The 25,226-nt window shown below is 37.5% G+C and overlaps 1 protein-coding gene across 1 annotated transcript in view; it reads left to right on the forward strand.

Annotated features, from left to right (window-relative positions):
- The window catches only part of ME1 (malic enzyme 1), a 290,382-nt gene that overhangs the window by 255,774 nt on the left and 9,382 nt on the right, over positions 1–25,226 (forward strand). The window contains exons 10-12 of the mRNA XM_036766983.1: positions 12,313–12,418; positions 16,441–16,583; positions 20,073–20,246. Coding sequence (XP_036622878.1) covers positions 12,313–12,418; positions 16,441–16,583; positions 20,073–20,246 — 423 coding nt within the window. The remainder of the gene's footprint in view (positions 1–12,312; positions 12,419–16,440; positions 16,584–20,072; positions 20,247–25,226) is intronic.

Consider the following 25,226-nt stretch of genomic DNA (forward strand, 5'->3'; position numbering starts at 1 on the left):
AAATTTAAGAACTGGCAACACAGTCTGGATGTAGAAGAATAAATATTAAAACTTGAAAAATGCAGATACCTAAGGAATAATAGGCATATTGTGCTTTAATGCTTTGTGGCAGGTTACTAGAGTTTGTACTGTAAGTGTATGAACCAGACAAGTGCATAAATCACAAATAAAGACAAAAAAGATTTGCACCCAAAAAAAAGAAAGAAAAGAGAATTGTTTTCTTCATTGAGCTGTTGTACCTCCTTTTCCATTTGGCCAATTCTACATTTTAAAGAGTTCTTTTCTTTAGTGAATTCTTATGTATCTTTTTCTCTTTGGCTAACTTTGCATTTTAAGGCATTCCTCTCTTCATTAGATTGTTGTGCCTCTTTCTGCCATTTGGCCTATTCTGTTTTTTAATGTGTTATTTTCTTCAATATTTTTTGTGCTTCCTTTACTCAGCTGTTGTCTCTTTTTTCATGACCTTCGTGCATCACTCTCATTTCTTTCCCCAATTTTGCCTCAGCCCCTCTTATGTGATTTTTTTAAATCCTTTTTGACCTCTTCCAGGAATTATTTTTGGCATAAGACCAATTCACATTTTTCTTTGAGGCTTTGAATGTAGCAGTTTTGACTTTGTTGTCTTCTTCTGAGTTTGTGTTTTGATCTCCCCTGTAACCATAGTAACTTTCTGTGGTCAGGGTCTTTTTTTGTAGTTTGCCTATCTTTCCAGCCTATTTCTTGACTTTTAGCATTATGTTAAAGGTGGGCTGTATTCCCAGGATGGAGCAGACACTGTCCCAAGCTTCAGGTTTTTTGTGCAGCTTTTTTCAGAGCTTGGGGTTTATAAGCTTTTAGTTCTTCCAAAGTGGTGTGGGCTCAGGAGAAGTGTGTTTACTACTCTCCTGGCCTATGCTCTAGTCTGTGAACAACTACAAGCATCCTTTTCTGCTCTGGAATTATGACCAGGGTCCCCGTTCCCTTGCAGCTGCAAATTCTCATGGCCTAGTGCCCCTCTTCGCTCTGGGACTATGACCCAGGACTTCAACCTAGATTCAAGTATGGGTAATGCAACAGAGTCCTGCAACCAGTGCCAGAGTAGAGACCCCTATAATCCTCTAACCAGTTGTCTGACCCCCTTACTGTCTATGGGCTAAGAACAATGGAAGCAGCTGCTACTGATTGAATTTCCCTCAAGGCTTGCTGCTGGTTTCCTGTTGCTTGGCCTGTACTGGCATAGCCTGTAACTATACTGCACTCCATTCCCACTGCAGAATGATAGATCTTCTCTTCCAACCTTCTAAGTTGTCTTGGGCTGGAAAATTGTCTCACTTCGTCATTTTGTTTTGACTTTGTTTTGAGGCATTATTTAAAGCTGTTTAGAGCAGAATTTGGGAGATCTCAACCATGCCCTTCTCTTTTCTCCACCATCCTGGCTCAACCCCTCTACTGGCATCACAGGGCCACAATTTGATACCGTTGGTTAAACACCCAAAGTGAACAACACCAAGAAATAATCCCTTTTTTAAAAGCTCGCTATCTGAATTGGACCCAAATGGCAGTGCTTGTGGGATAGAAAAAAAGCAGAAATAAAATGAGAAAGGCATCCTTTCAACCAGCTACTCTGCTGCTTTTTCTCAATTATGGACTTAGGGTTTTAAAAGAAAGTAATTGAGCAAACTTTAATAAAATGCCTCTTGGAAACTATCTATGCCAAATTAGTCACTCTTTGTGCTACTATAAGTCAAACAGCTCTAGAAAAACAAATAAATCTTTACTCTGTGGACCTTTAGGAAAATTAATCAGTAATTTGCCATTTTTCCTGACAGGTATGTGTGTCCACTTAAATGAATAAGAATCCAGTGTGTAAAACATTCAGTAACAAGTATCAAATCTATCTCTCTTTAGCAGCTTTAGCTAGAAAGACTTGTTGAAAAAAAGAAAGTTTCATGTGTGATTTCTAGTCTTTAGAAAGCAAAAAACGTGCAATCCTTTGGTGTCTCACAGGAATGATGTAGATAACATGCACAGTGATAAGCATTGTGTATGTGAATGAAATAACCTAGAATAGGAAGGTGCTCAGTTAGGAGGGTCTAGAATGGAATTTGGGAGATTATACAGTGCTTTCATCGATTCCAAACTTTCCCTGAACCCCAAACCTCTCATTTTAATACTAAATTTCTTCAGATGAAGCAGTATATTGTAGTGGATAGAGGGCTGTTTTGAGTGAGGAACACATATACATAAGGCCTCTATAACTGTCAAACTGTAGTTAAGTCATTTAATATCACAGTGCCCCAAGTAACTCCTAAAACTATAAATTTTAAATCAGTGGCTGCCAAGCTTTATTGGTGGAGGCAGTTTTCCTGAACCAATGAAAAAGACCTAGGGAGGTGAAATGGTATATTGGAAAGAACATTGGCTCTGGAGTCAGAGCACCTGGGTTCTAATCCCACCTCTAACACAATACCTGTGTGACTATAAGCAAATCACTTAACTTTCCTGGGACTCTGTTTCTTTATAATATGAAGAAGTTGGATTAGATGACCTCCTAGGTCCCTTCTAGTACTGTATCTATGATCATCTGATTTCTCTAGTTCATTGGACTGATCTTTTGCAGAAATTTATGAGAAAGCATGAGAAATAATCGCCCATAACAAGAAGATATGAATAGGTTGCATTCTGTACCACTGAGTGTAGTGCCAGCATTCATGAACTCATGGGCTCACATGGATAGGTTGAAGAAAGGAATTCACAAGCTACTTTCCATGCTTAAATGAAAAATTTTATATTCAGTTCAACTCCACAAACATTTATCTGTAAGGATCTGCTACGCATGTGCCAGGCACAATGCTGAGTACTGAGGATACAAAGACAAAAATTAAAAGAACCTTTCTTCTCAAGTAGCTGACATTCTTTTGGGGAGAAGCAACATCTATACACATAATAAATAATTACAAAACTTTAACAAAGGAAATATAAAATAGTTTGGGGGTATTATTGAAGCACAAGCACCAGGTGAAAAGATCAGAGAAGGCCTCTGGTAGGAAATCGCACATAAGCAGAATGTAGAAGGAAGCTGGGGATTCCAAGAGGCAGATTGGGAAGGAAAAAGTATTGTAAGCATGGAAGACGGCCTGGGCAGAGGCACGGAGGGAGAAGGTGGAATGTTGGATAGAGGCACCAGCAAGTGGGGCAGTTTAGCTGGAACAAAAGATGGGCAGTGGGAAGTAATGTTAAATAAGTCTTTAAAGATAAGTTGGAACCAGACAGTGAAGGGCTTTAAATGCCAAACAGTTATTTAAATTCATATCCTAGTAGCAGTAGGGAGCCTCTGAAGCCTTATGAGCAAGGAAGTTAGATGGTCTGCCCTGTATTTTAGGACTATCAATTGCAGAGGAGGGGTAACAAGGGCCTGGTGGTCATGTGAGTGGAAAGAAGGGGCTACAAGAGGTATTATGGAGGAAGAATTAACAAGACTTTGTAATTTATTAGAGAAGAAAGGAGGAGTAAAGTAGAAGATGACTCCTATGCTATTAATCTAGGTGACTGGAAAGATGGTTATGCTCTCAACTGAAATAAAAGAGGTTAGGAAGAGGAGTTTAGGGGGAAAGGTATTAAGGAGTGTAAAATATCTATGAACTCAAGAGGGGGTTTATTTTAGCTTTCTTTAGTAATACTCAATGCTGAGTGTGTGTGTGTGTGTGTGTGTGTGTGTGTGTGTGTTGAATTCAGCTATATTGCATAAATAAACAGATTTAACATCTCGGGCAGTTTTTGTATATGCTGACTGAATGAACCCATGTCCTAAATTCCCTGGTCTCTACAGTATTATCAGTGGTGGTTATAACCATGAAACTGCTGGTAAACCTCACCAGTCACTCTTAGCTCATTTCTTTAACTTGCCAACATAAAGAAATGTATATGTTCCATGTGCCAAGATAAAGAAAGTTCCATATTTTTAAAGGTGGTTATATGTCTAATAGTTCATGAGCTACTTTATATAAAAGAAACATGAGAACTGAAGTCATTTCGCTTTTTCACTTTAATTTTATTAGAATTCGTTTTGAAGAGTTAACAAATCTCAAATGAGTGGTCTGTTTTTCCTTTGGAATTTGCATAATTATTTTGTAGTTATCCTGATTGTTTAGATATAGGTGCATTTATAACATTTCCCGAGGTCTGTTAATTGTTTTATTTGTAATGGAACTTTCTGTAATAGAAAAATCAGGATTATAAAGCTTTAAAAAGGCTAAAAAAAAAGCCTTATTTGGCTTTTCCATAGCTAGGAATCTTGAATAGCAAAATAGAAAAATTATTATTAAACTATCGTATTACCTATAATCACCAAACTATATGCCTAATATGCTTTTTGTTTTCCTATCAGAAACATTCTGTCATCCATATTTCTGTCATACTTTTATCTTATGGTAAGTATTTACAGTGGGAACAGCCTCATTATACAGAAAATTAAGATAAGAAATAATTCAGTAGCATCAAGGATTAAAGTAAATTGAAACCTATAATATTTGTTGAGAATATTCGAACATGTCTTCACAGTTCTGCCTCATGAAGCAATCATGATGCTCTTTTATGTTCATTAGAGTTTTTGATGGAAAACAAGGTCATTAACTGGTGAAAACTACTCAAAAATGGCCTTAGTAGATTAAAAGTATAATGGAAAGTAGAGAAGAATTGAGAAAATCATCAGCATGTCAGTAGAACTGCCATTCATAGCTAGGATTTAGAGGAATTTCAAAAAAGGAGACAGGAAACCACAAAACCAGAGAAACTATTAAGTCTATTAAGTCTGTTTTGGCATTAGTTAATCAACTAAATTAATTCTATGCTATAATAAAAATGGACAACAAAATTTAGTTGCTTCCTCTGCCCATATTTTTAGTTACCCTTCTACATTATGGGTTACATGTTGGCATTTAGAAAAAGATACTTAGTAGATGAAGTTGTATTTAAAATGAACCATTCCTTTGCTTTACTACAGTAAAGTTTGCTTTTCGGGTAGAACGCAGGTAAAAGAATTTCTTTGATTCTTCCAACAATGTCAGTAACTAGAAAAGCAAAATCAAGGATAATTAAAATTTATAAATCTGAACTTTGACCGTTTAAAATGTTAATTTTTTTGATCAACTATGCTATAATGTTTTATGATATTTGCCATCACTTAAACAGGCTGGATTTGTAAAACCAATACGTAAGAGATTGCTTACTTCTAGGTGCTGTGTCTACAATCCATGTCTTTCCTCAGTAGAATGATAGTATCTGATTACTGCAGGTGACTAGGTTCCCCCTTTCCTATAAATATATGACTCTATAGTACAAAATTCATTAAAATTATTTAAACATTATCTACTCATGAATTAGATTGTGTAAGAGAGTGGTGGACCATTGAGAGCAAGATTTATAGAAATCTAACCACCATTCTTTTATGGACATGAATTTTTTATGCTTAATCCAAGTATTATTCTATTATTATTCTAGACCTAAGCAGACTATTCATTTTGTATACTTGTATCAGTATCAGAACCTTCTAAACTACATACATAGTATGAGTGCAGGGACTCAAAGTAGTTTCGGAGCTAAAAGCTAGTAGTAGTATTAATATCAATACTAGTTGTTGTAATTAGCATTAGCAATAATTGTAGTTTAAAGTTACATTCTGTTCTTGTTTGCAAAATTATTTCATGTAATTTCATTTCATTTGAAATATTCATTTCAGTCTAACAATAGCCCTATAAACAATGTAAATATCTTTAACATAATTTTACAGATGAAGAAATTTGAGACTCATGCTTCCCTAAGGTCAGAGTCAACAATTATGTAGCATGGTAGTATGTGCTAAAATTGGAGTCAGAGGGCCCAAATTAGCATTTATTATCTGTGTGATCTTGGACAAGTCTCTGACCTCTCTGGGTCTCAATTTCATCTCCTGGGTAATTCCAACTCTGAGGCTATAAAACTTGAGCATTTTTCTTACTTCATGTTTAGTGCTGTTCACACTAGACCATACCGTTGTATATTTTCAGAGAAAGGAGGCATCAGTATCCCTTCTGAACATTTCCAATGAACTCTCAGAGCATTCTCCCCAGCATACTTTTTGATGGAGAGGAAACTATTTTGTTCCATATGGCTTTTTCTGTTCCATGCAGCTTGGCTTAAGACATTAAAAAATTACCATATGTCTTAAATAGCAATTACATGATTTCATCAGGTCTGATTTAGCTCTAGTGATAGTCACATTTCAGTTAGATTTCTTCTCCACATGGCTCAGGTCCTCTCTACCTCCCTAATTGTTGAGACCTAAGCTGGTATTCAACAACAATTTAAAAAACATTTATTCAACACCAACTGTGTTCCAGGCTCAGTGCTAAGTGCTGGGGGAATGGCACATCCCTCCTACCCTCAGGGAATTTTTTCAGATAGTTTACCCTCCCTACGCTCTCCTAGCTTTCAGAGTACTCCCAACTCACTTTTCCTTTGTTAGCTAAGGGGAAGACAGAGAGTGATAGCTTGGGAGTATGAACCGGGGCACATTTCTTAGGAAGGAGAAGACTCATACATGTTTGTAGGCCAATAGAGAAAAGCTGGAAATGAGAGAAAGTGAGGAAAGGAATGATGTTTTGACCAATATAACAACAAGAATAATTTACTTTTACATAGTGCTTTAAGGCTGTTTTTTTCAAGTATTACTATACCCTTTCTTGTTAAAGGGGGTTTTAACTTTTACTTCCAGAACATACATTTTAAAACAAATGTGAAGAGAATATCAATAATCTTAAAATAGGATAGTCATTTCCTTACATGCTTGGGTTTCTCCCACCTAAAAAAAACCTTCACTTTCTCGTGCTGTTCCCTAAAGTGATAATCTTTTATTTCTCCTCCATTTCACTGGCAAAATCCTAGAATTAGATACACTCCGTCCTCACCACCCAGTCACTTCTTATCCCCTTACAATTTGGCTTCTGGCCCCAAATGAAGCTTTTCTCTAAGTTTACCAGTGATCTCTTAATTACCAGATCTGATGACCTGTTTTCAGTACTTACCCAACTTTATTTCTTTACATCTTTTGGCCACATTGTCAGCCACCTTCTACATACCTCCTCCTTCCACTTCTATAACACCACTATCTCCTGGTTCTCTTCTTACCTCTCCGACTGCACATTTCTTTATTTATTATCTACCTTACCCCACCTTGAGTGATCCCATCAATTCCTATGTGCTTAATTATCTTTTTGAAGATGACTCCCAAAAATATATATCTAGTCCTAATCTTCCACTAGAATTCAGGCCTCAGGCACCTGCTAAACTACTAGGATGCCTATGCCTTTGTCCAAGTCATTGATTAAAAATGTTGGTGCACAAGAAAAAACCGGTGATTTATTTTTACGCTTATACAATTCTGCTCTTCAAAAAATATGCAAAGACATTATAAATTTCAGATAGAATTTGTGGAAGAAGATTTCTTGTCCTTTTATAAAGAAATGTATTTATTGGTAGTTAGTTGGAAATTATTTGTACTGCTCATGAAACTCTAAACATCATCCCAAGACTTTGAGCAGTTTTTATATTTGCCACAAACATTCTTATCTTTTAGGAGACAAGCAAATAAATCATTCAACTTAAATTACAACTTCTACCTAAAACTAAGAAACAATGAAAATCCAGAATACAAAGAAAGGAAAATTAAATAATCATTAGTAGTAATAATAAAAGCTAGCATTTCTGTGGTGCTTTAAAGTTTGTGAAATACTATACATAGTATTGTATGCTCACAACAACCCTGTGAGGATAGGTGCTGTTATTTATCCCCATTTTTACAGATGAGGAAACAGAGGCAGACACAGGTTAAGTGACTTGCCTTGGGTTAGTTACATAGTTAATAAATATCTGAGGTAGGAATAAATAAAATAAAATTCTAATATACTTGGAATTTTAGGATCTAAGGTGGGAAATGTCTTCAGATGATCTGTACCAAAAGAATTCAAGTAAAATCTCCGAAACAAATTTTTCATGATGAAAATAGGAAATGAAGGGGAAGGGGAGGGGTAAAACTATGTCTGTACTCAGTTGACAGAAAACGACTAGGTTCAAAATAAAATTATGAAAGTCAAAAATGAGTCTTAAATGTAGAAAAAATTCACGATGTATTTTTTTTAATGGAACAACCTGTAGAGTCCAAAATTAGAGATGGTCCTGTAGTGACAGATTATAAATAAGGCTATCAAACTGATCGAATTACAAATTTATGACACACAAGTCTGAGAACAACTTGGGGAAAAGATACAGAAAGCATCTGTGGAAGTGGGATTATCTTCTCTCTGTGCCTTAGTTGTTGGCAAATAGAACCATTCAGTGAATTCTCGGATCATCATTCCATGATTACAAGCATTTTTCAAACATTCATTCAGCTTTTTTAAGTCATCACTTAAATTCAAACATTTGGGGCTCAGTCTGTTAGTGATTAGTATCTTACTTAGATGTGAAACTTTCTGGCCAAGTTTTAGCCTTTTTATAAGTTTCAGCATTCAGATGACCACAGTGGTACTATAATTAATAGAGTAGATTGTTCATGAAAAATACTCTTTTTCCTGACCTATTCTTTCAGAACTAACCTGCCTTCTTTTACTTTGTTTCTTTTGCACCGTGGCTTAGCTGTTCTACAAATGATCATTCCTTAGAGGTTACTAGTTATTTTTGAAATTAATTTTCTGATCTGTATCTCCTTACATGTGTGTAGCAGCAGGAGGAAGAGAAACTGATGTGTTAGTGGTATTTAAAATACATAATTTGCCTGCCATCATATCTTCTGTACTCAGGAAAAAAAAGAACAGTTTGAGAGAACTCTGCCTTTCTAGATTATCATGTAATTGTTACCATTTTCAAAACAGATTCAGACGCATTAATTATTTAGTGTTTATTGAATTAAATTGAAAAGTATCTGTGAAATTAGTCTTTCCACATGGATTCTCTCTTGATTGTTTTAATAATTGTTTTCTATTGCCCTAGACACATTGGTAGGTTATCCCAAATTTGTGGCATCCTTATGCACTTGCAAACAAACTCTAATACTGGCCTGTAAGTGTAATGAGCCTGCTTTTCTTGTGGGTATAACACAGTGGGAATTATTGTTACCATGTTGGCTTGCTTTTGCTACCCTGAATACTACTGAATTTCTTCCTTTTTTTGTTGATTAGTTTGTGTTCAGAGAGTGAAAATTAATCTTGACAGTAGCCTAAGCAAAGCGTAAAAGATAAAAAATGGATAAAAACTGAGAAGGACGAATGGCAGCGCTGCCTAGTTTATGTGTCACAGAATATATATTCTCTTATGCACAAACGCTCAGTCCTTGTCACAGATGACACCATAGCCCCAGTAAAGAAAAACCTTCATAAGTCAGGGAAATGTCTGGGCCACTGACGTGTTAATAGATGGTGCTTATGAAGCTAAAATGAAAAGTTTGACGTAGAAACTCTCTTCCACGGCTTCAGAAGCAAGAATATGTAGGTGGTTAATGCGATCTCGTTATCATTCACTACTGAAAAATAATTTAGAATGCTCACTCTACCAAGAGTAGGTGAGCATCTTCATATACAGCAACACCACACTTAGTGAAGGCATAATGTGGGTACTCATAGCTCTGTATAGGGCTATGAATGATTCCAAACCACAGCCATTTTCTTCATGTACACCCACGATGGAGAATATGAATTTTTGGGAAAGGGTAAGAAGCCAAAACTGTCATCATTTCGTTTCAGAATGCCAGGGGCTGAAAATCATTACTTTCTTAGCTGCTTCATGGTTCCCACAGGGAGATGTCCATCTCATCAGACCACAAACTCATTTGGCATTTGCAGAAGTTTGAACCTTATGGGAGGACATTGATGAAGAGCCAGAGTGATCATGAATTGCAAATTCCATCCTTCTCTAGCAATGGCCCAGAATCACTTCTGTATAAATCATCATTAGAGAAATTGTATTCTAGCGAATGGGTCAAATAACTCAAGGCTGGAACTGGCACATAGCCCATGTCTTCAGTGCTTTCCTTCCTGAAGTTTGTTCTTAACTCTTTTGCAGAACAGCCAAGGTAACAGTAGGACCATGATAAGTATCAGATAAATGTAAAATCATACTTTTCATAAAAATCATTTTAGGAAAAAGAAAACAGAAACAAAAGTAAAGGCAGTTTTCAGATGGGAGATAAAGCAACCATATTGGATTTTCTTTGACAGAACAATTTTTGAGTCTCACAGTTTTCTCATTTGTAAATCTGTCATCTATAAATGATTTTAAGATTTCAGCTAATATTTCCCTCCTAGGTAATTTTAGTCTTTTATATATGTGGCTAAAATACTTAAGTAAAAGGGAATCTATAAATGCACATATTTTATTTTTTTCTTCCTGTTGATTTTCAGGGCAGTATGTTAGTGTGTAATATTGTGTGATGAGTCAAAATTTTTGAAAAGCATCATATAATTGCTTCAGATTAATGTTTATAGAAACTGGAGTGCCATCTTCTGGAATTATTTGAAGGAGTTGTCTCCAAAGTTTGATTCAAAATGACTTGAAACCACATCTTTGGGGTAAAAGTGGGGGTGGTGTTTTAGCACGCAGACATCATTATGCCCATTTCAGTCTAAGTTATCAATTGATGTACAAATTGGCCAAAGTACTCAATCTTCCATAAGACTAGAAGATTTAAATCTATAACAAATGCCATATTCATATTCTAAAATAGATGCAGTGTCAATGCCTAAGAGCCATGCTTAACATCAGATGGCAAGGTAAGATTGCTAAAAGTGAGTTCCTAGAAAGATATGATCTTTCCCTCCTCTGAATTTCCATAATACCTGCTGTGTGTTTTATTATTACCCCCATCCACCATTATGGAAGCTATATAATGGCATTTTTGTTAATGAATACCATGCCTTGGCATTTATTATGGTTTATTTTTCCTCACATTTTGTATCAGGATATTTTTTGTCACTTAACCATCATGGTATGTTACTTGGGAAAATGGAGGAAAATCTTGAGTGATAATTATAATACTTTGAAAGTCAAGTATAGATTCCCCTCCAAACAACTTTAAAATAACACCTCAGATTGAATTCGGGAGTGGCAGACCAACAAAAGCTCAAAGTGAGAGCTTTTGGCAGCCTAATACAACTTAAGAAGTCAGAAAGAGAGGTGACGTGGTGGTGGGGACTGGCCTTGGCGGCAGCGGCAGCAGCTTCAGGGACTCTCAAGCCAGAGGTGGTAAGGGGATCTAGCAACTGATCAGAGAGAGATTACAGCGGAACCCTGTAATCTGAACTGACACTGGGCATGGGATTGGGTACTGTTTGGTAGCTCCATGGCCCATACCCTCTTCTGGGTCAGAGTTCTAGGGCAGAGAGGAATGTTTGTAGTCGAAAGGGACCAGGGTCCCTGAGGAATAGTATTACTTTCAGTCCCAAAGGAGCAAGGGACCCTAAGGAGCAATATCTTTTTGGTCCCAAGGAAGCAGGGGTTCTGAGGAGCAGTAGTGCTTGTGGCTGCAAGGGATTAGGGGGCCCTTCCAGGATAAGGACAAGAGCTCAGACCAGGAGAGCAGTGACTACACCTGTTCCCCAATCTTGGAAGTACTTCCAAAATTTCAAACTTCCAGAGCTAGCTCTGAAAACAGCAGTTGGAAAAAGCCTTATGTGAACTAATGAAAATTGAAATGAGTAGAACCAGGAGAACATTGTACATAATAACAGCAATATTACAATCATGATTAACCATGAAAGACTTAGCTACTCTGGTCAAGACAGTGATCCAAGATAATTCCAAAGGACTCATGATGGAAAATGCTGTCCACCTCCAGAAACAAAACTGATGAACTGAATGCAGATTGAAGCATACTTTTTTAACTTTCTTTGTTTCTTGCTTTTTGTTGTTTTGTATTTTTGTTTTATTTGCAGCATGGCTAATATGGAAATGGCTTACATGATTTCACATGTGTAATTGATAGCATATTGCTTGCTTTTTCCATAGGAAGGGAGAGAATTTGGAACTCAATTTAAAAAAAAAACATCAGGGGCAGCTAGGTGGCAGGAGGACCTGAGCTCAAATCTGGTCTCAGACACTTACTAGCTGTAAGACCCTGAGCAAGTCACTTAACCCCGATTGCCTCGGAAAAAAAAAGAATGCTAAAAAATAAAAAAATTAAAGTAGTGAAGAAAAATAAAAGTGAAGTGTAAGCCTTGGTTAAGAATTGTGTGGATTAAAAGGATGTTTCTTTAGTTCGTGTCCATTTTAGCAGATTCATCATTTATTTTCATTTGCTTTATTTAGGGACGTGCTTCTTTAACACATGAAAAGGAGAAATTTGTCCATGAACATCGTGAAATGAATAACCTTGAAGAGATTGTCCAAGAAATAAAGCCAACTGCCCTCATAGGTAACACCACTTTTTTTTCTACATATTTTATTTTTTAGTTTCAAATTATACTGTCTGTTGTTCTTAGAGTTTATTAGGGAAAGAATTATTCATGTTTAACCCCAGCTCAGCAGTAATTTACTAAACACAATTCTGAACTTATAAAATTAAAAAATTAAGTTATAGATTCATTCAAAGGAACAGCATCTTAAGAAATCGCCAAATTTGGTACTCAAATACTATCATCTTATGCAAACACGAGCTGTTTCAGATAATTTTAACTGCCTATTAGTATGATAACCCACCTAGAATGTAAGCTCTTTGACACAAAGAATTGTAACTTTTACTTATAGCTAGTTAGTGAATAGAACCTGGACTGAAACCTAGGTCTTATTATTTCCTTATTCTCTTTAAACTAAACTTCATTTTATCTCAGTGTCTTCCATGATACAACCACAGGCAAGAAGGAAGCATATGTTGTTGTCTCAGTCCTACTGGGACGATTAGCATAAAACTTTAAAATGTCCATTACTAAAGCAGCACTGAAGCAGGCATGAGACTGCTTGCTAACAGTATATGGTGTTTTCCTTTGTTCAAAACCATTAATGTGTTAAGAGCCAAAAATCAGATAATGGACTTCAGTTACATGTCCTTAATGAGTAGAGAGAAATTGAAGAGAAACAAGTGAAAGCTTTACGTATGCATGTGTTTTAGCTAATGTTCCCCTTAAGGAAGAACAATTCATAAGTTTTCCTTCTGTTTAGATGACCCCAAAAGATAACTATTAATTTGTTAGTCTTTGTGCCCTAATCCCAAATATTTGTTTTTCAGTGGTGCTGATGAAGATTACCTGAGACACAATAGAAGATATATATAAAATGCAGTTTTTTTGTTAATAGTGACTAATAGCTTTTAAGTAAGACAAATTATGTGCTTGTTTCTTTCAAGTAGAAATTAAGAGTATCGTGAATTTGCTTAGAAGTATGGTAGTCTTTATAGGTAACAATACCTTTAATTAATTAGTTTTGCATGTGATTGGTTTACTTGTATGTAACTGCCGTATGTGAATTATTGATTATATATTTAAAAGAGTCAGAATCATCTCTTTTTCTATAGCCCCTCACCTTTTAATTTCTTGTTTTAAGAACTCTTAACTGCTCGCTATTAGTGTCATCAGTAAAAACAATTCATTGAAAAATATTTTCTGTATTATGTTGAAAAAATGTTGAAACAATAGGTGTATTAATATTTATATTTTGTGGCTCTCTTGGTTCTTCTGAATTGTTTTAAGGAGCAATATCACTTTTTCATGTTAACAGGCTTTTCATAGTAACATTACAGTGAAGTCCTAATTGAACTTCATCATTCTTGTGTCTGTTCCTACCTTTCTTGAAAACTAATGGAGTTGGTGAATTTCACTTTCTGGTAGAGGGTCAGACTCAGAATCAGGAAGATATGAGTTGAAACTCAGATACTTAATAGCTGTGGCCTGGATGGGCCACTTCACCTTGCTGGGCCTTATTCTTCCCCTTTGTTAAAAGAGATGGTTATGCTAGATGGTCACTACATCTCTTCCATCCCTCAATCCTTTTCTCAGTCCACACGCTTTTTCTTAGCAATCACATCTGCTCCCAGAGTTACAGCTCTTCTCTCTTAGTAGTTGACTTACTAGTGTCTAGAACAGACCTCTTTCTTATCAGTCTTCTGTTTATGTTCACTAGCATTCCCAAAACCAGTCTTAGCACCTTCCCTAAAAAACTTGTTTTGTGGTTTCACTAACCCTTTAAATAGTATGAGTATTCCTCAGGTTCAAAACCTCAGTGATCATGAGTCTTTCCTCTTTCTCTTGTCCACTGAATATAATCACTTACTGTGTCCTATTCCTACTTCCACAGTTCTCTCCCTCTCCTTTTCACTACCACTAACCTAGTTCAGGCCATCCATTGCATCAAACCTGGCATAATAGCATGTTAACTGATTTCCCTACCTTCAATTTCCTGCTTTCTCCTCCAGCCAATCAATCGATAAATATTTATTAAGTGTCTGTGCTAAGCACCAGGGACACAAGGAAATGTCCAAGTTAGTCCTCGTTTTCAAGGAGCTGATGATGTAATGGGGAAGACAAGATGCAAATGACCGTTTACAATCTATATACAAAATAAATTGGAAATAATCAACAGAAGGAAGACACTAGAATTAATAGAGATTGGAAAAGGCTTTCTGTAAGAGATGGGATTTTAGGTAGGACTTGAAGAAACCCCGGAGGCAGAGATGAGGAGGGAGAACATTTCAGGCATGAGTGACATTCCCAGAAACAGGAGATGGAGTGTCTTACTTGACGAACAACCAGCAGGCCGGTGTTACTAGATCACAGAGTAGGGGTGAGAGATGTGTAAGATGTAAGAAGACCTGACATCTTTTAAAGTTTTTACTTTAGAATTGTGCTGTATACCAACAAGAATATCCTTACAAAAATCACGTTTCCAGGTAATCTTTCATTGTCACACCATTCGTGATCCTAGTGTAAGATGAACTCCTGGCAGATCAAAGTAGTTGTCATAACTCTCCCCATTCCCAAAGTACCCTCATACCACTCACTGTTAGGTTTATCTTCCTAAAATACTCCTTTCCCAGAGGGATGATGATGAAGCCTCCACCAGGGGGATATATTCATTCTCAAACTGTAGATTAAGTCATATGTTTGCAACATAGCCACTTCAGTAATTTGTTTTGCTGAACTATGCATATTTGTAACAGATCTTTTGTTTTTCTTTTTTTTTTTTCATTGGAGGGGTAAGTAGTGAGAAGAAAGCTGAAGACTGGAGTGCACCCTATGTACCCTGCCCCCCCAAAAAGGAAAGAATAGGAAAAGAAAGAAAAGAGTCATTGAAATATGTTTTTGAAATGCTCAGATGAAAACAGATGGCCAGAAGCAAAGATAAACAAGACAGCTTTTTATGTTACATGTTTAATTATATACTTAAGTTACATATTGAATTATAAACATTAAGAAGAAAAGCAAGCAGTTGCAGTAAAGATTTGTAAATATACAAGGCACTCTTTCTTTTCTACTATGTATGTGGAAGTGTTCATTTTAGTTGAAGGTTGTCAAACTCAGAATTTTTTTTTAAGAAAAGGGAGATGAGAACCAGAATAATAAAACATCATGAAAGTCAAGAGAAGAAATGAATTTTAATGAATTTAAAGGGATCACTAGCATCAGATGTGAAAAAGAAATCAAGAAAAGGACAATAGATTTGCTCTAACCCATTAGGTTACTTTCTAGGGTACAGTTTCAGTATAGTAGAGTGGTTAAGGAGAAAGCAGGTAGTCACACCAACCAAGATGCCAGACGACTAATGCTGAAGCAAGCTACCCTCCTTTGATAGAGCGGTGATGTACTAGAGATCGGAATAAGACAGATTTTTGATATGGCCAGTGTGGGAATTTGTTTTATTTAACTTCACTTTGTATAAGATGTCATCATTGTTTTCAAAAATTACTATTTGTACTTATTGTTGCAAAATATTTTTTCAAGATTGTCAGATTTTAAAGTTCATTCTTCCTCCCTCTTTTTTCTTCTTGTTTAGGTTTCCTCCAAGGGAGTGATACCTTAGAGTTGAAATGTGCTAAGTGATAATTTTTAATGATCAGAATTGTATTTTTTTAAAACATTTTTACTTTTTATCAGGGCTCCCACCCTGCTAAATCGCATCCACAGAATTGTTTTCAGGCAGAAAATCCATATTGCTCATATTCTCATCTTCTTTTAATGTCTAAAAATACAAATTTAGATTCCCTTTAAGTCCAATATTAACATGTTATCAGTCGTGTATTTAACTCCTTGCTTTTAGTAGCACTTTAAAACCATTTACACTTACGAACTTTTCCTTTTTATCACTGTAGTTTAAGATGAAAGATTATATTTTAACTAAGCCAGTTCTAGAAAATTATAACAAAGCACCTCATTGCTCTTCTGGATATTCTTGTGGTTTTTTTTATGGATGAAGTAATAATGTTCCTTATCACTTTGTCTTGATCAGGAGTTGCCGCAGTTGGTGGTGCTTTCACAGAACAGATACTCAAGGATATGGCTTCCTTCAATAAGCGACCCATCATTTTTGCTCTAAGTAACCCAACCAGCAAAGCGGAGTGTTCTGCAGAGCAGTGCTACCGAGCGACAGAGGTAAACAAGGAGGGAGACTGGCATTTTGAAAAGTAAATTTGGTCTCTCCCAGGACTCGCAGGATAGTGAATAAATCTGGGGGGGCAGGAGGAGAATAACAAGAGGAGAGCAAAATATACTTTTCTGAGTGCTGAAGAAAATTGACCAGCTGAGATGGTGTTAGAACTACTTGCTTTTCTGATCTATTTTTTTCCTAATCTATTGCTTGGAGCAATAAGATATTTACTCTGACATATTGAAGACTTGTTAAAAAAATTTCAGTGGTAATTGATTTTTCTAATTTCATTTCAGTGACTCTAATGTGATAAACTCATAAATCTGGAATTCCAAGTTAGGAAAAAAGAAAGAGGCTATTCCCAATTGCTTACTGAAGTATTTTGATGCCTTTTACCAGCTGTTCCCAAACACTGAAGTATACAATACAAAACCATAATTTTATTTTTGCTCTGCTAAAAGATCTCCTCCCAGGTCCAGGTTTTGATGCCAAGGGTGGAACTTTGGACAGCTAGTCTTCCATTTAGCCAGCCTGTGTACATGAGCCTCTAAATCCTTGATTTCTTCACTGCCTCATAGAATAAAGAAAGTAACATTCATTGCAGGCAACACTTGATCTTTTTTTCTCTTCAAAATCGTCAAACGGAAACAACTGGAAAATGTATTACTAAAGACCACAAAATCTTTTAAAATAGTCTAGTGTAGAATTGCATAAAATTTTATGTTTTTATATCTTATATCCAACCGTCAGTATGAGGCCAGAAGAGTCAGGCTGTGCTCCAAAGAATGGTAGCAGAATGGGGGTGGGATTGGGGTTGAAGAGAGGGTGACCTCTCAGCCTAGCCCTTAATCTCTTTTGCTGTTGGTATGAGTCACACATAACACTCCATCTCCAAACTCTGCCCTCATCCCTGGAATGCTTTCCCTCCTTATCTCTGTCCACTCTGCTTCTCTGGCTTCCTTTGAGACAGCTCAGATGCATCCTGGTCTCTCTTCCACCCCTAGTGCCTTCTCCAAGATTACCTTCTGTCTACTCTGTAAATATTCTGTCCGTATGTAATTGTTTACACGTTGTCTCCTAATTACAGTGTGAGCTCCTTGAGGGTAGAAACTATGTTTTTGCTTTTCTTTTTTATCCCCAGCGCTTGGCACAATTCCTGGCACATAGCACTTAATAAATAAATGCTCATTGACTATCTTAAAATAGTATATAAGCAAATTACTGAAATCATAGAAATTTAAATAAACAAAACCAAAAAATAGTTTGAGGGAAAAGCATCTTTTGTTCTTCCATTTTAAGTGCATATAGTGAGGACAGGGTGGAAGGGTCAGAGAATGATGGCTGACCAAATGAAAAACGTTTCACGGTCCCTCTGACTTTCAGGTTTCCTTTGAAACCACCATCCTTCCTGAATATTGGTGGTTTTGAAATCTATACATAAAGTTGTCATCTTGCAGAAGTCTTTTCTAAAATGTCATTTTTAGTGAACTGCAATTCAATGTATTTATAGCAGTAAATTTCTTACAATTGGTAGTTTTATGCAGTAACCAAAGCTAAAGATACCAACAATCTGTCACCAAACTTGCATTGATAACATGCTACCAAATGAAACATTACCTTATACAGGCTCACTTGGAAATGTAACTCCTCAACTTTGCAACTTTTTATTTCTTGAAATAAGTTTGAATTGTTAGGTTCTACAGCCTGGGGTGGGGTGGGGACGCAGCCTGAAAGCACATTGTAAATAGAACTGATATTTACAGGGAGAATATCCTGAAAGATCTGTTGGTCTGACTGTTGCAACCTGCTGAGCACACACAATCCTTGGTCTAAACCAGCAGGGGTGGAGAACCTGTGGCCTCACCGCCACATGTAGCCCTCTAGGCCCTTGGGTGCGGCCTTTTACCTGAGTCCAAGTGTTACAGAACAAATCCTTTTACTAAGGGGATTTGTTCTGTAAAGTTTGGATTCCATCAAAGGACCTAGAAGGTCACATATAACCTTAAGGCCAGAGGTTGCCCGCCCTGGAAAGACTGGTCACTTCATTTGAGCTTTTAGATTTGCTACATTGGATTTGTGAAATAAACTTCTTGAATTATAGAAACCTATTTATGGAGAGTTTACTGCTTTAAAAAAAAAAAAAAAAACCTCCTAACTGCATCAGTACTGGCACCAGGTACGGATTGACAATCCCCAGGGTGTGTTCCTAATGTCAAATGCTTCACACCTGTCAGCTACACTCACCCCCACACCCAGTTCAAAGCAAGTACAGTAGGATGCTGCTCTAATATAAACGGCCTATTGTAAAAATATGGTAATGCCTACTCCAAAAAATTATAGAGAATAATGTTTCTCTACCTCACTTCTAGCTATGGTAAAAAAAATATAAGAAAATACAAATAGGACTGCAGATATTGACTATCATTTGTAAACTGACTATCCTGATTCTTTTTCTAAGCTACATTTCCCCTAAGCAAAATACAAATATAAATTTACTATATCCCTCAGAAATTTCTCTGGAAATGATGTGGCCACCCCACATTTTGCCATTTCACATAATTCTATTGCCAAATTTTTTTAACTATAGTTGTTGGGTCATTTCAGTTGTGTCTTTGTGACCCCATTTGGGGTATTCTTGGCAAAGATATTAGAGTGGTTTGTCATTTCTTTTTCTAGCTCATTTTAGAGATGTGGAAACTGAGGCAAACAGGGTTAAGTGACTTGCCCAACATCACACAGCTAGTAAGGGTCTGAGGCCAGATTTGAACTCAGGAAGGTGAATCTTCCTGACTCCAGGTGCAGCCCTGTATTCACTATGCCACCTAGCTGCCCAATATGGAACTAAGGGGAGAGTTTTTCAGCCATTTCAGTTGTGTCTGGCTCTGTGTCCCTGTTTTCTTGGCAAAGATACTGGAGTGTCTGAGGCTGGATTTGAGCTCAGGTCTTTCTAACTTCAGGGCCAGTGCTCTATCCACTGCCCCACCTACCTGCCCATCTTACCATGGTAGTTATTTTCAAAAGTCTACAGTTGAAGATCAGTATTGAAACATTAGATGGCAAGCATGCATTGACTATCCTGAAGGACAGGGTAACACCTGTGGTAACTTGGGACTTTGAGTGCATTTTCTGGGGATAAAGAATAAGACTACAGGGGCAGCTAGATGGCGCAGTGAGTAGAACACCGGGCCTGGAGTCAGGAGGACCTGAGTTCAAATGCGGCCTCAGACACTTGACACGTGTACTAGCTGTGTGACCTTGGGCAAGTCACTTAACCCCAATTACCCTCCCCCCCAAAAAAAAAGAATAAGACTATGAGAACAGCAGTGGCCTCTGACCCCTGGAATCGAGTGTTCTGACATTATGGAAATTTGCCCAACCTGCTCTGTGAAGGTGATTTTAAGAAAAACCAAACCTTCTCTGCTAAAATACTGATTATGCCTCTAAGACACTATGCCTCTATTACACTTTGACATTGATTGCTTGCTCTGTTCCAGGGACGTGGCATTTTTGCGAGCGGCAGTCCATTCAACCCGGTCACTCTTCCAGATGGTCGGACCTTCTATCCTGGCCAAGGCAACAATTCCTATGTGTTTCCCGGAATAGCACTTGGTGTTGTAGCATGTGGCTTGAGGCACATCACTGATAAAATCTTTCTCACTACTGCTGAGGTATGACTGAAGTGCTTAGCCCACGAGCCATCGTGTGTGTCCTGTGTTACCTAACACTTCCTTCCCTTGGCCCACTCCATCAAGGTCCCCTCAGCTCCGGAGCCTGTGATCCCAGAAGCAACATTGTAGTGAAGAAGGGGGGAAATGGTAGAAAGAGCAACGGATTTAGAGGCAGAGACCTGAGCTAAAATCCTGTTTTCATCTGTAAAATGGGGAGAGTCATTCTTCCATTTACCTGCCTGTTTTAAGTCAAAGTGATAAACATTGCCTGTAGCCTTTGGGTTTTAAATGATTAAGAATTTTAAAAGTTAAAGGAATACTTTTAACTTTTAAGGCTTTTAACTGTTAAGATTTTGTATCAGTGCTTGAGAAAGTAGTGAAGAAGATAATGTATTTAAAGAATACCAAACTGGGGTTGAGAGGCCTGGCTTTGCACCAATCTCCCTTCTCCCTCCACTCCACTCCTTGGGAACTTAACTTCTCCCTCAGGCCTCAGTTTCCTCCAATAAAATAAAAAGGACTGGACTAGATGACCCCTAAAGACTCTTGCAGTTCTAAAATTATTTTATTAAAATCTTATTTTTATTAGAAATATATTTTCTTTCCTTCCCAATCTCTGCTGCATTGAAAAACAAATAAATTCGTTTTAAGAAATTTGCATAGTCAAGCAAATAAGTTCCTTCTTTGGCCATGTTCAAAAAAATATGTCTCTTTCTAACCCTAAATCCATCAGCTCTTTTGCATGGATAGACTTTATCATTATTTGGAATCACGGATGACCGTTCTGTTGGTAATCGTTATAGTGGTTTGATTTTACAGTGTTGTTACTGTCGTATAAATTGTTTTGCTCTTTCTCCATTTATAAGCCTCAGAGTTCTTCACTTTTATAATATTGATGTTGTAATACCTATTTGTTTTTCCAGTTTTGCTTATTCCACTCATCGGTTCATTTGTCTTTGAAACCATCATGTTACTTCTTCCAGGACAATAGTATTCCATTACATTAATATTCCACAGTTTGATCAGCTCGTCCCCAGCTGATTGCACATGCCCTTAATTTCCAGTTTTTTGCCAACACAGAAAGAGCTGCTAAAAATGTTTTTGCACATGTAGGATCTTTTCTTCTTTGCTCGATGTTATTTTATTTTAGGTAGTACAGCTGCATCAGAAGTACCGTTTCCTTGCTTTGTATCTCTGTGGTTAATTATAATGATGCAATGATTCCTAAAAATGGTCAGGTCATTTTTTCACATGTAAATTTTCTTGAATAAAATGTAATGTAACTTTGATCTGAAGTTACAAATCATAACTAAGAACCCTGAGGCCTCCTAAAGGCAAGGCTCCTGAAATCCTATAACTGTTATGCAGAAAGAATTCTTATATAGACAACAATTAAAAAAATACTTTCTGGGGGGCGGAGCCAAGATGGCGGCTGGTAAGCACGGACTAGAGTGAGCTCCGTACCCGAGTCCCTCCAAAAACCTATAAAAATGGCTCTGAACCAATTCTAGAACGGCAGAACCCACAGAACAGCAGAGGGAAGCAGGGCTCCAGCCCAGGACAGCCTGGATGGTCTCTGGGTGAGGTCTATTCCACACGGAGCTGGGAGCTGGGAACGGAGTGGAGCAGAGCCCAGCCTGAGCGGCGTGGACGATCCAGACCAGAAGCCGGGCGGAGGGGGCCCTAGCGCCCTGAATATGTGAGCTGCGGCAGTTACCAGACCCCTCGACCCACAAACACCAAAGACTGCGGAGAAGGTTAGTGGGAAAAGCTGTGGGAGTGGAAGGAGTTCACGGTTCAGCTTCCAGCCCCAGGGGCAGCGGAGGTGGGGCAGCTACAGCTGTTGTTACTTCGGGCTCCAGGCCCACCTGGTGGGAGGAATTAAGTGGCGGATCAGAGCAGGAGTGCAACAGCCTGCTGAAGATCTAAGCCCAGTCTGGACTGGGGGTCCTTGGGGAAGGAGGAGTGCGGCTCTGACAGCACTGGCACCTCCCCCCCCAAACGTAAAACATAGAATTCGTTAGTCTACAAGCAGTCATACCCCGCTGAAAAACTCAAGGGTCAAGTTAGTTGGTTGGGAATATGGCCAGGCAGCGAAAACGTGCCCAGATTCAGTCTCAGACTTTGGATTCTTTCTTTGGTGACAAAGAAGACCAAAACATACAGCCTAAAGAAGACAACAAAGTCATAGAGCCTACAACAAAAGCCTCCAAGAAAAACATGAACTGGCCCCAGGCCATAGAAGAACTCAAAAAGGATTTGGAAAAGCAAGTTAGAGAAGTAGAGGAAAAATTGGGAAGAGAAATGAGAAGGATGCGAGAAAACCATGAAAAACAAGTCAATGACTTGCTAAAGGAGACCCAAAAAAATACTGAAAAATACACTGAAGAAAACAACACCTTAAAAAACAGACTAACTCAAATGGCAAAAGAGCTCCAAAAAGCCAATGAGGAGAAGAATGCCTTGAAAGGCAGAATTAGCCAAATGGAAAAGGAGGTCCAAAAGACCACTGAAGAAAATACGACTTTAAAAATTAGATTGGAGCAAGTGGAAGCTAGTGACTTTATGAGAAATCAGGATATTATAAAACAGAACCAAAGGAATGAAAAAGTGGAAGACAATGTGAAATATCTCCTTAGAAAAACCACTGACCTGGAAAATAGATCCAGGAGAGATAATTTAAAAATTATTGGACTACCTGAAAGCCATGATCAAAAAAAGAGCCTAGATACCATCTTTCAGGAAATTATCAAGGAGAACTGCCCTGATATTCTAGAGCCACAGGGCAAAATAGAAATTGAAAGAATCCATCGATCGCCTCCTCAAATAGATCCCAAAAAGAAATCTCCTAGGAATATTGTTGCCAAATTCCAGAGCTCCCAGATCAAGGAGAAAATACTGCAAGCAGCCAGAAAGAAACAATTTGAGTATTGTGGAAACCCAATCAGAATAACCCAAGATCTGGCAGCTTCTACATTAAGAGATCGAAGGGCTTGGAATGTGATATTCCGGAGGTCAATGGAGCTAGGATTAAAACCTAGAATCACCTACCCAGCAAAACTGAGTATCATGTTCCAAGGCAAAATATGGAGTTTCAATAAAATAGAGGACTTTCAAGCTTTCTCAGTGAAAAGACCAGAACTGAATAGAAAATTTGACTTTCAAACACAAGAATCAAGAGAAGCATGAAAAGGTAATCAAGAAACGGAAATTGCAAGGGACTTACTAAAGTTGAACTGTTTTGTTTACATTCCTACATGGAAAGATGATGAGTATGATTCATGAGACCTCAGTATTAGGGTAGTTGAAGGGAATATGCATATGTGTATATATATATATATATGTATGTATATATGTATATGTATATGTATATGTTTATGTATATATATATAAGTGAATGTGTATGTATGTATATATCTATGTGTATATGTATGTATGTGTATGTATGTGTGTATATATATGTGTGTTTATATATATGTATATATATATATGTAAAAGAGAGAGAGCAGACACAGGGTGAGTTGAGGATGAAGGGAAGATAGCTAAAAGAAATAAAATGAAATTAAGGGATGAGAGAGTAACATACTGAGAGAGGGAGATAGGGAGAGATAGAATGGGGTGGATTATCTCCCATAAAGGTGGCAAGAGGAAGCAGTTCTAGGAGAGGAGGGGAGTGGGCAGGTGAGGGGGGAATGAGTGAACCTTGCTCTCATCAGATTTGGCCTGAGGGGGAATACCATACATACTCAGTTGGGTATCTTACCCCACAGGAAAGGAGAGGGAGGAAGATAAAAAAAAATAAAAGGCAGGGGGATGATGGAGTGGAGGGCAGATGGGGGTGGAGGTAATCAAAACAAACACTTTGGAAAGGGGACAGGGTCAAGGGAGAAAATTCAATAAAGCGGGATGGGTTGGGAAGGAGCAAAATGTAGTTAGCCTTTCACAACATGAGTATTGTGGAAGGGTTATACATAATAATACATGTGTGGCCTAGGTTGAATTGCTCAACTTCTTAGGGAGGGTGGGTGGGAAGGGAAGAGGGAAGGGAATTTGGAACTCAAAGTTTTAAAATCAGATGTTCAAAAACAAAAAAAGTTTTTGTATGCAACTAAAAAATAAGATACACAGGCAATGGGGCGTAGAAATTTATCTTGCCCTACAAGAAAGGAAGGGAAAAGGGGATGAGAGGGGAGGGGGGTGATAGAGGGGAGGGCTGACTGGGGAACAGGGCAACCAGAATATAAGCCATCTTGGAGTGGGGGGGGAGGGTAGAAATGGGGAGAAAATTTGTAATTCAAACTGTTGTGAAAATCAATGCTGAAAACCAGATATGTTAAATAAATAAATTGCATTTTAAAAAAAAATACTTTCTTTCGAAGAACAAATGTTCTACTGGAGATAAGGACTTATTATCTATTATCATAAACCTTTGCAAAAAGAATAAAAATGTAATGAAATATTCTTAGCATTATATATTAATTCATTTAAAATATAATCCTGCTTGTATTGCTGGAAGTGTAGCAGCTAGAGTAATAACATACTTAAACAGTGATTTTTAAGGTTTACACAGCACTTTGCTCACCAACAGCCTTATGAGTTCCAAGTCATCTCTTTATAGATGAGGAAAAGAGTCTCAGGGAGGTTGTGACAAACCTTGGTCACACATCTAGCAAATATAAGAACCAATGTTCTAACTCAGGCATCCCAACTCCAAAACACTTTCCATCATACCACACAGCATATCTTTTTAGAATGAGTTTTTGTTAACCAAAATCTTCACCTATTTCATGTTCTCATGCTTTAACTCAGGGCCTTAGGTTTTTATTGAAACAGCAGACAATATAATTTGATTTGCCATTTTAGTGAGAGCCCTGCGGTAGCTCGGCTTCATTTACTAAAGCATTTATGTAAATTTCTATGCTTGTAGGCAACCCACATAAATCACACTTCGGGCTGCATTTTGGACAGCCTAGCTTTAAC

Source organism: Trichosurus vulpecula, chromosome 7, assembly GCF_011100635.1.
Source record: "Trichosurus vulpecula isolate mTriVul1 chromosome 7, mTriVul1.pri, whole genome shotgun sequence".
NCBI lineage: Eukaryota > Metazoa > Chordata > Mammalia > Diprotodontia > Phalangeridae > Trichosurus > Trichosurus vulpecula.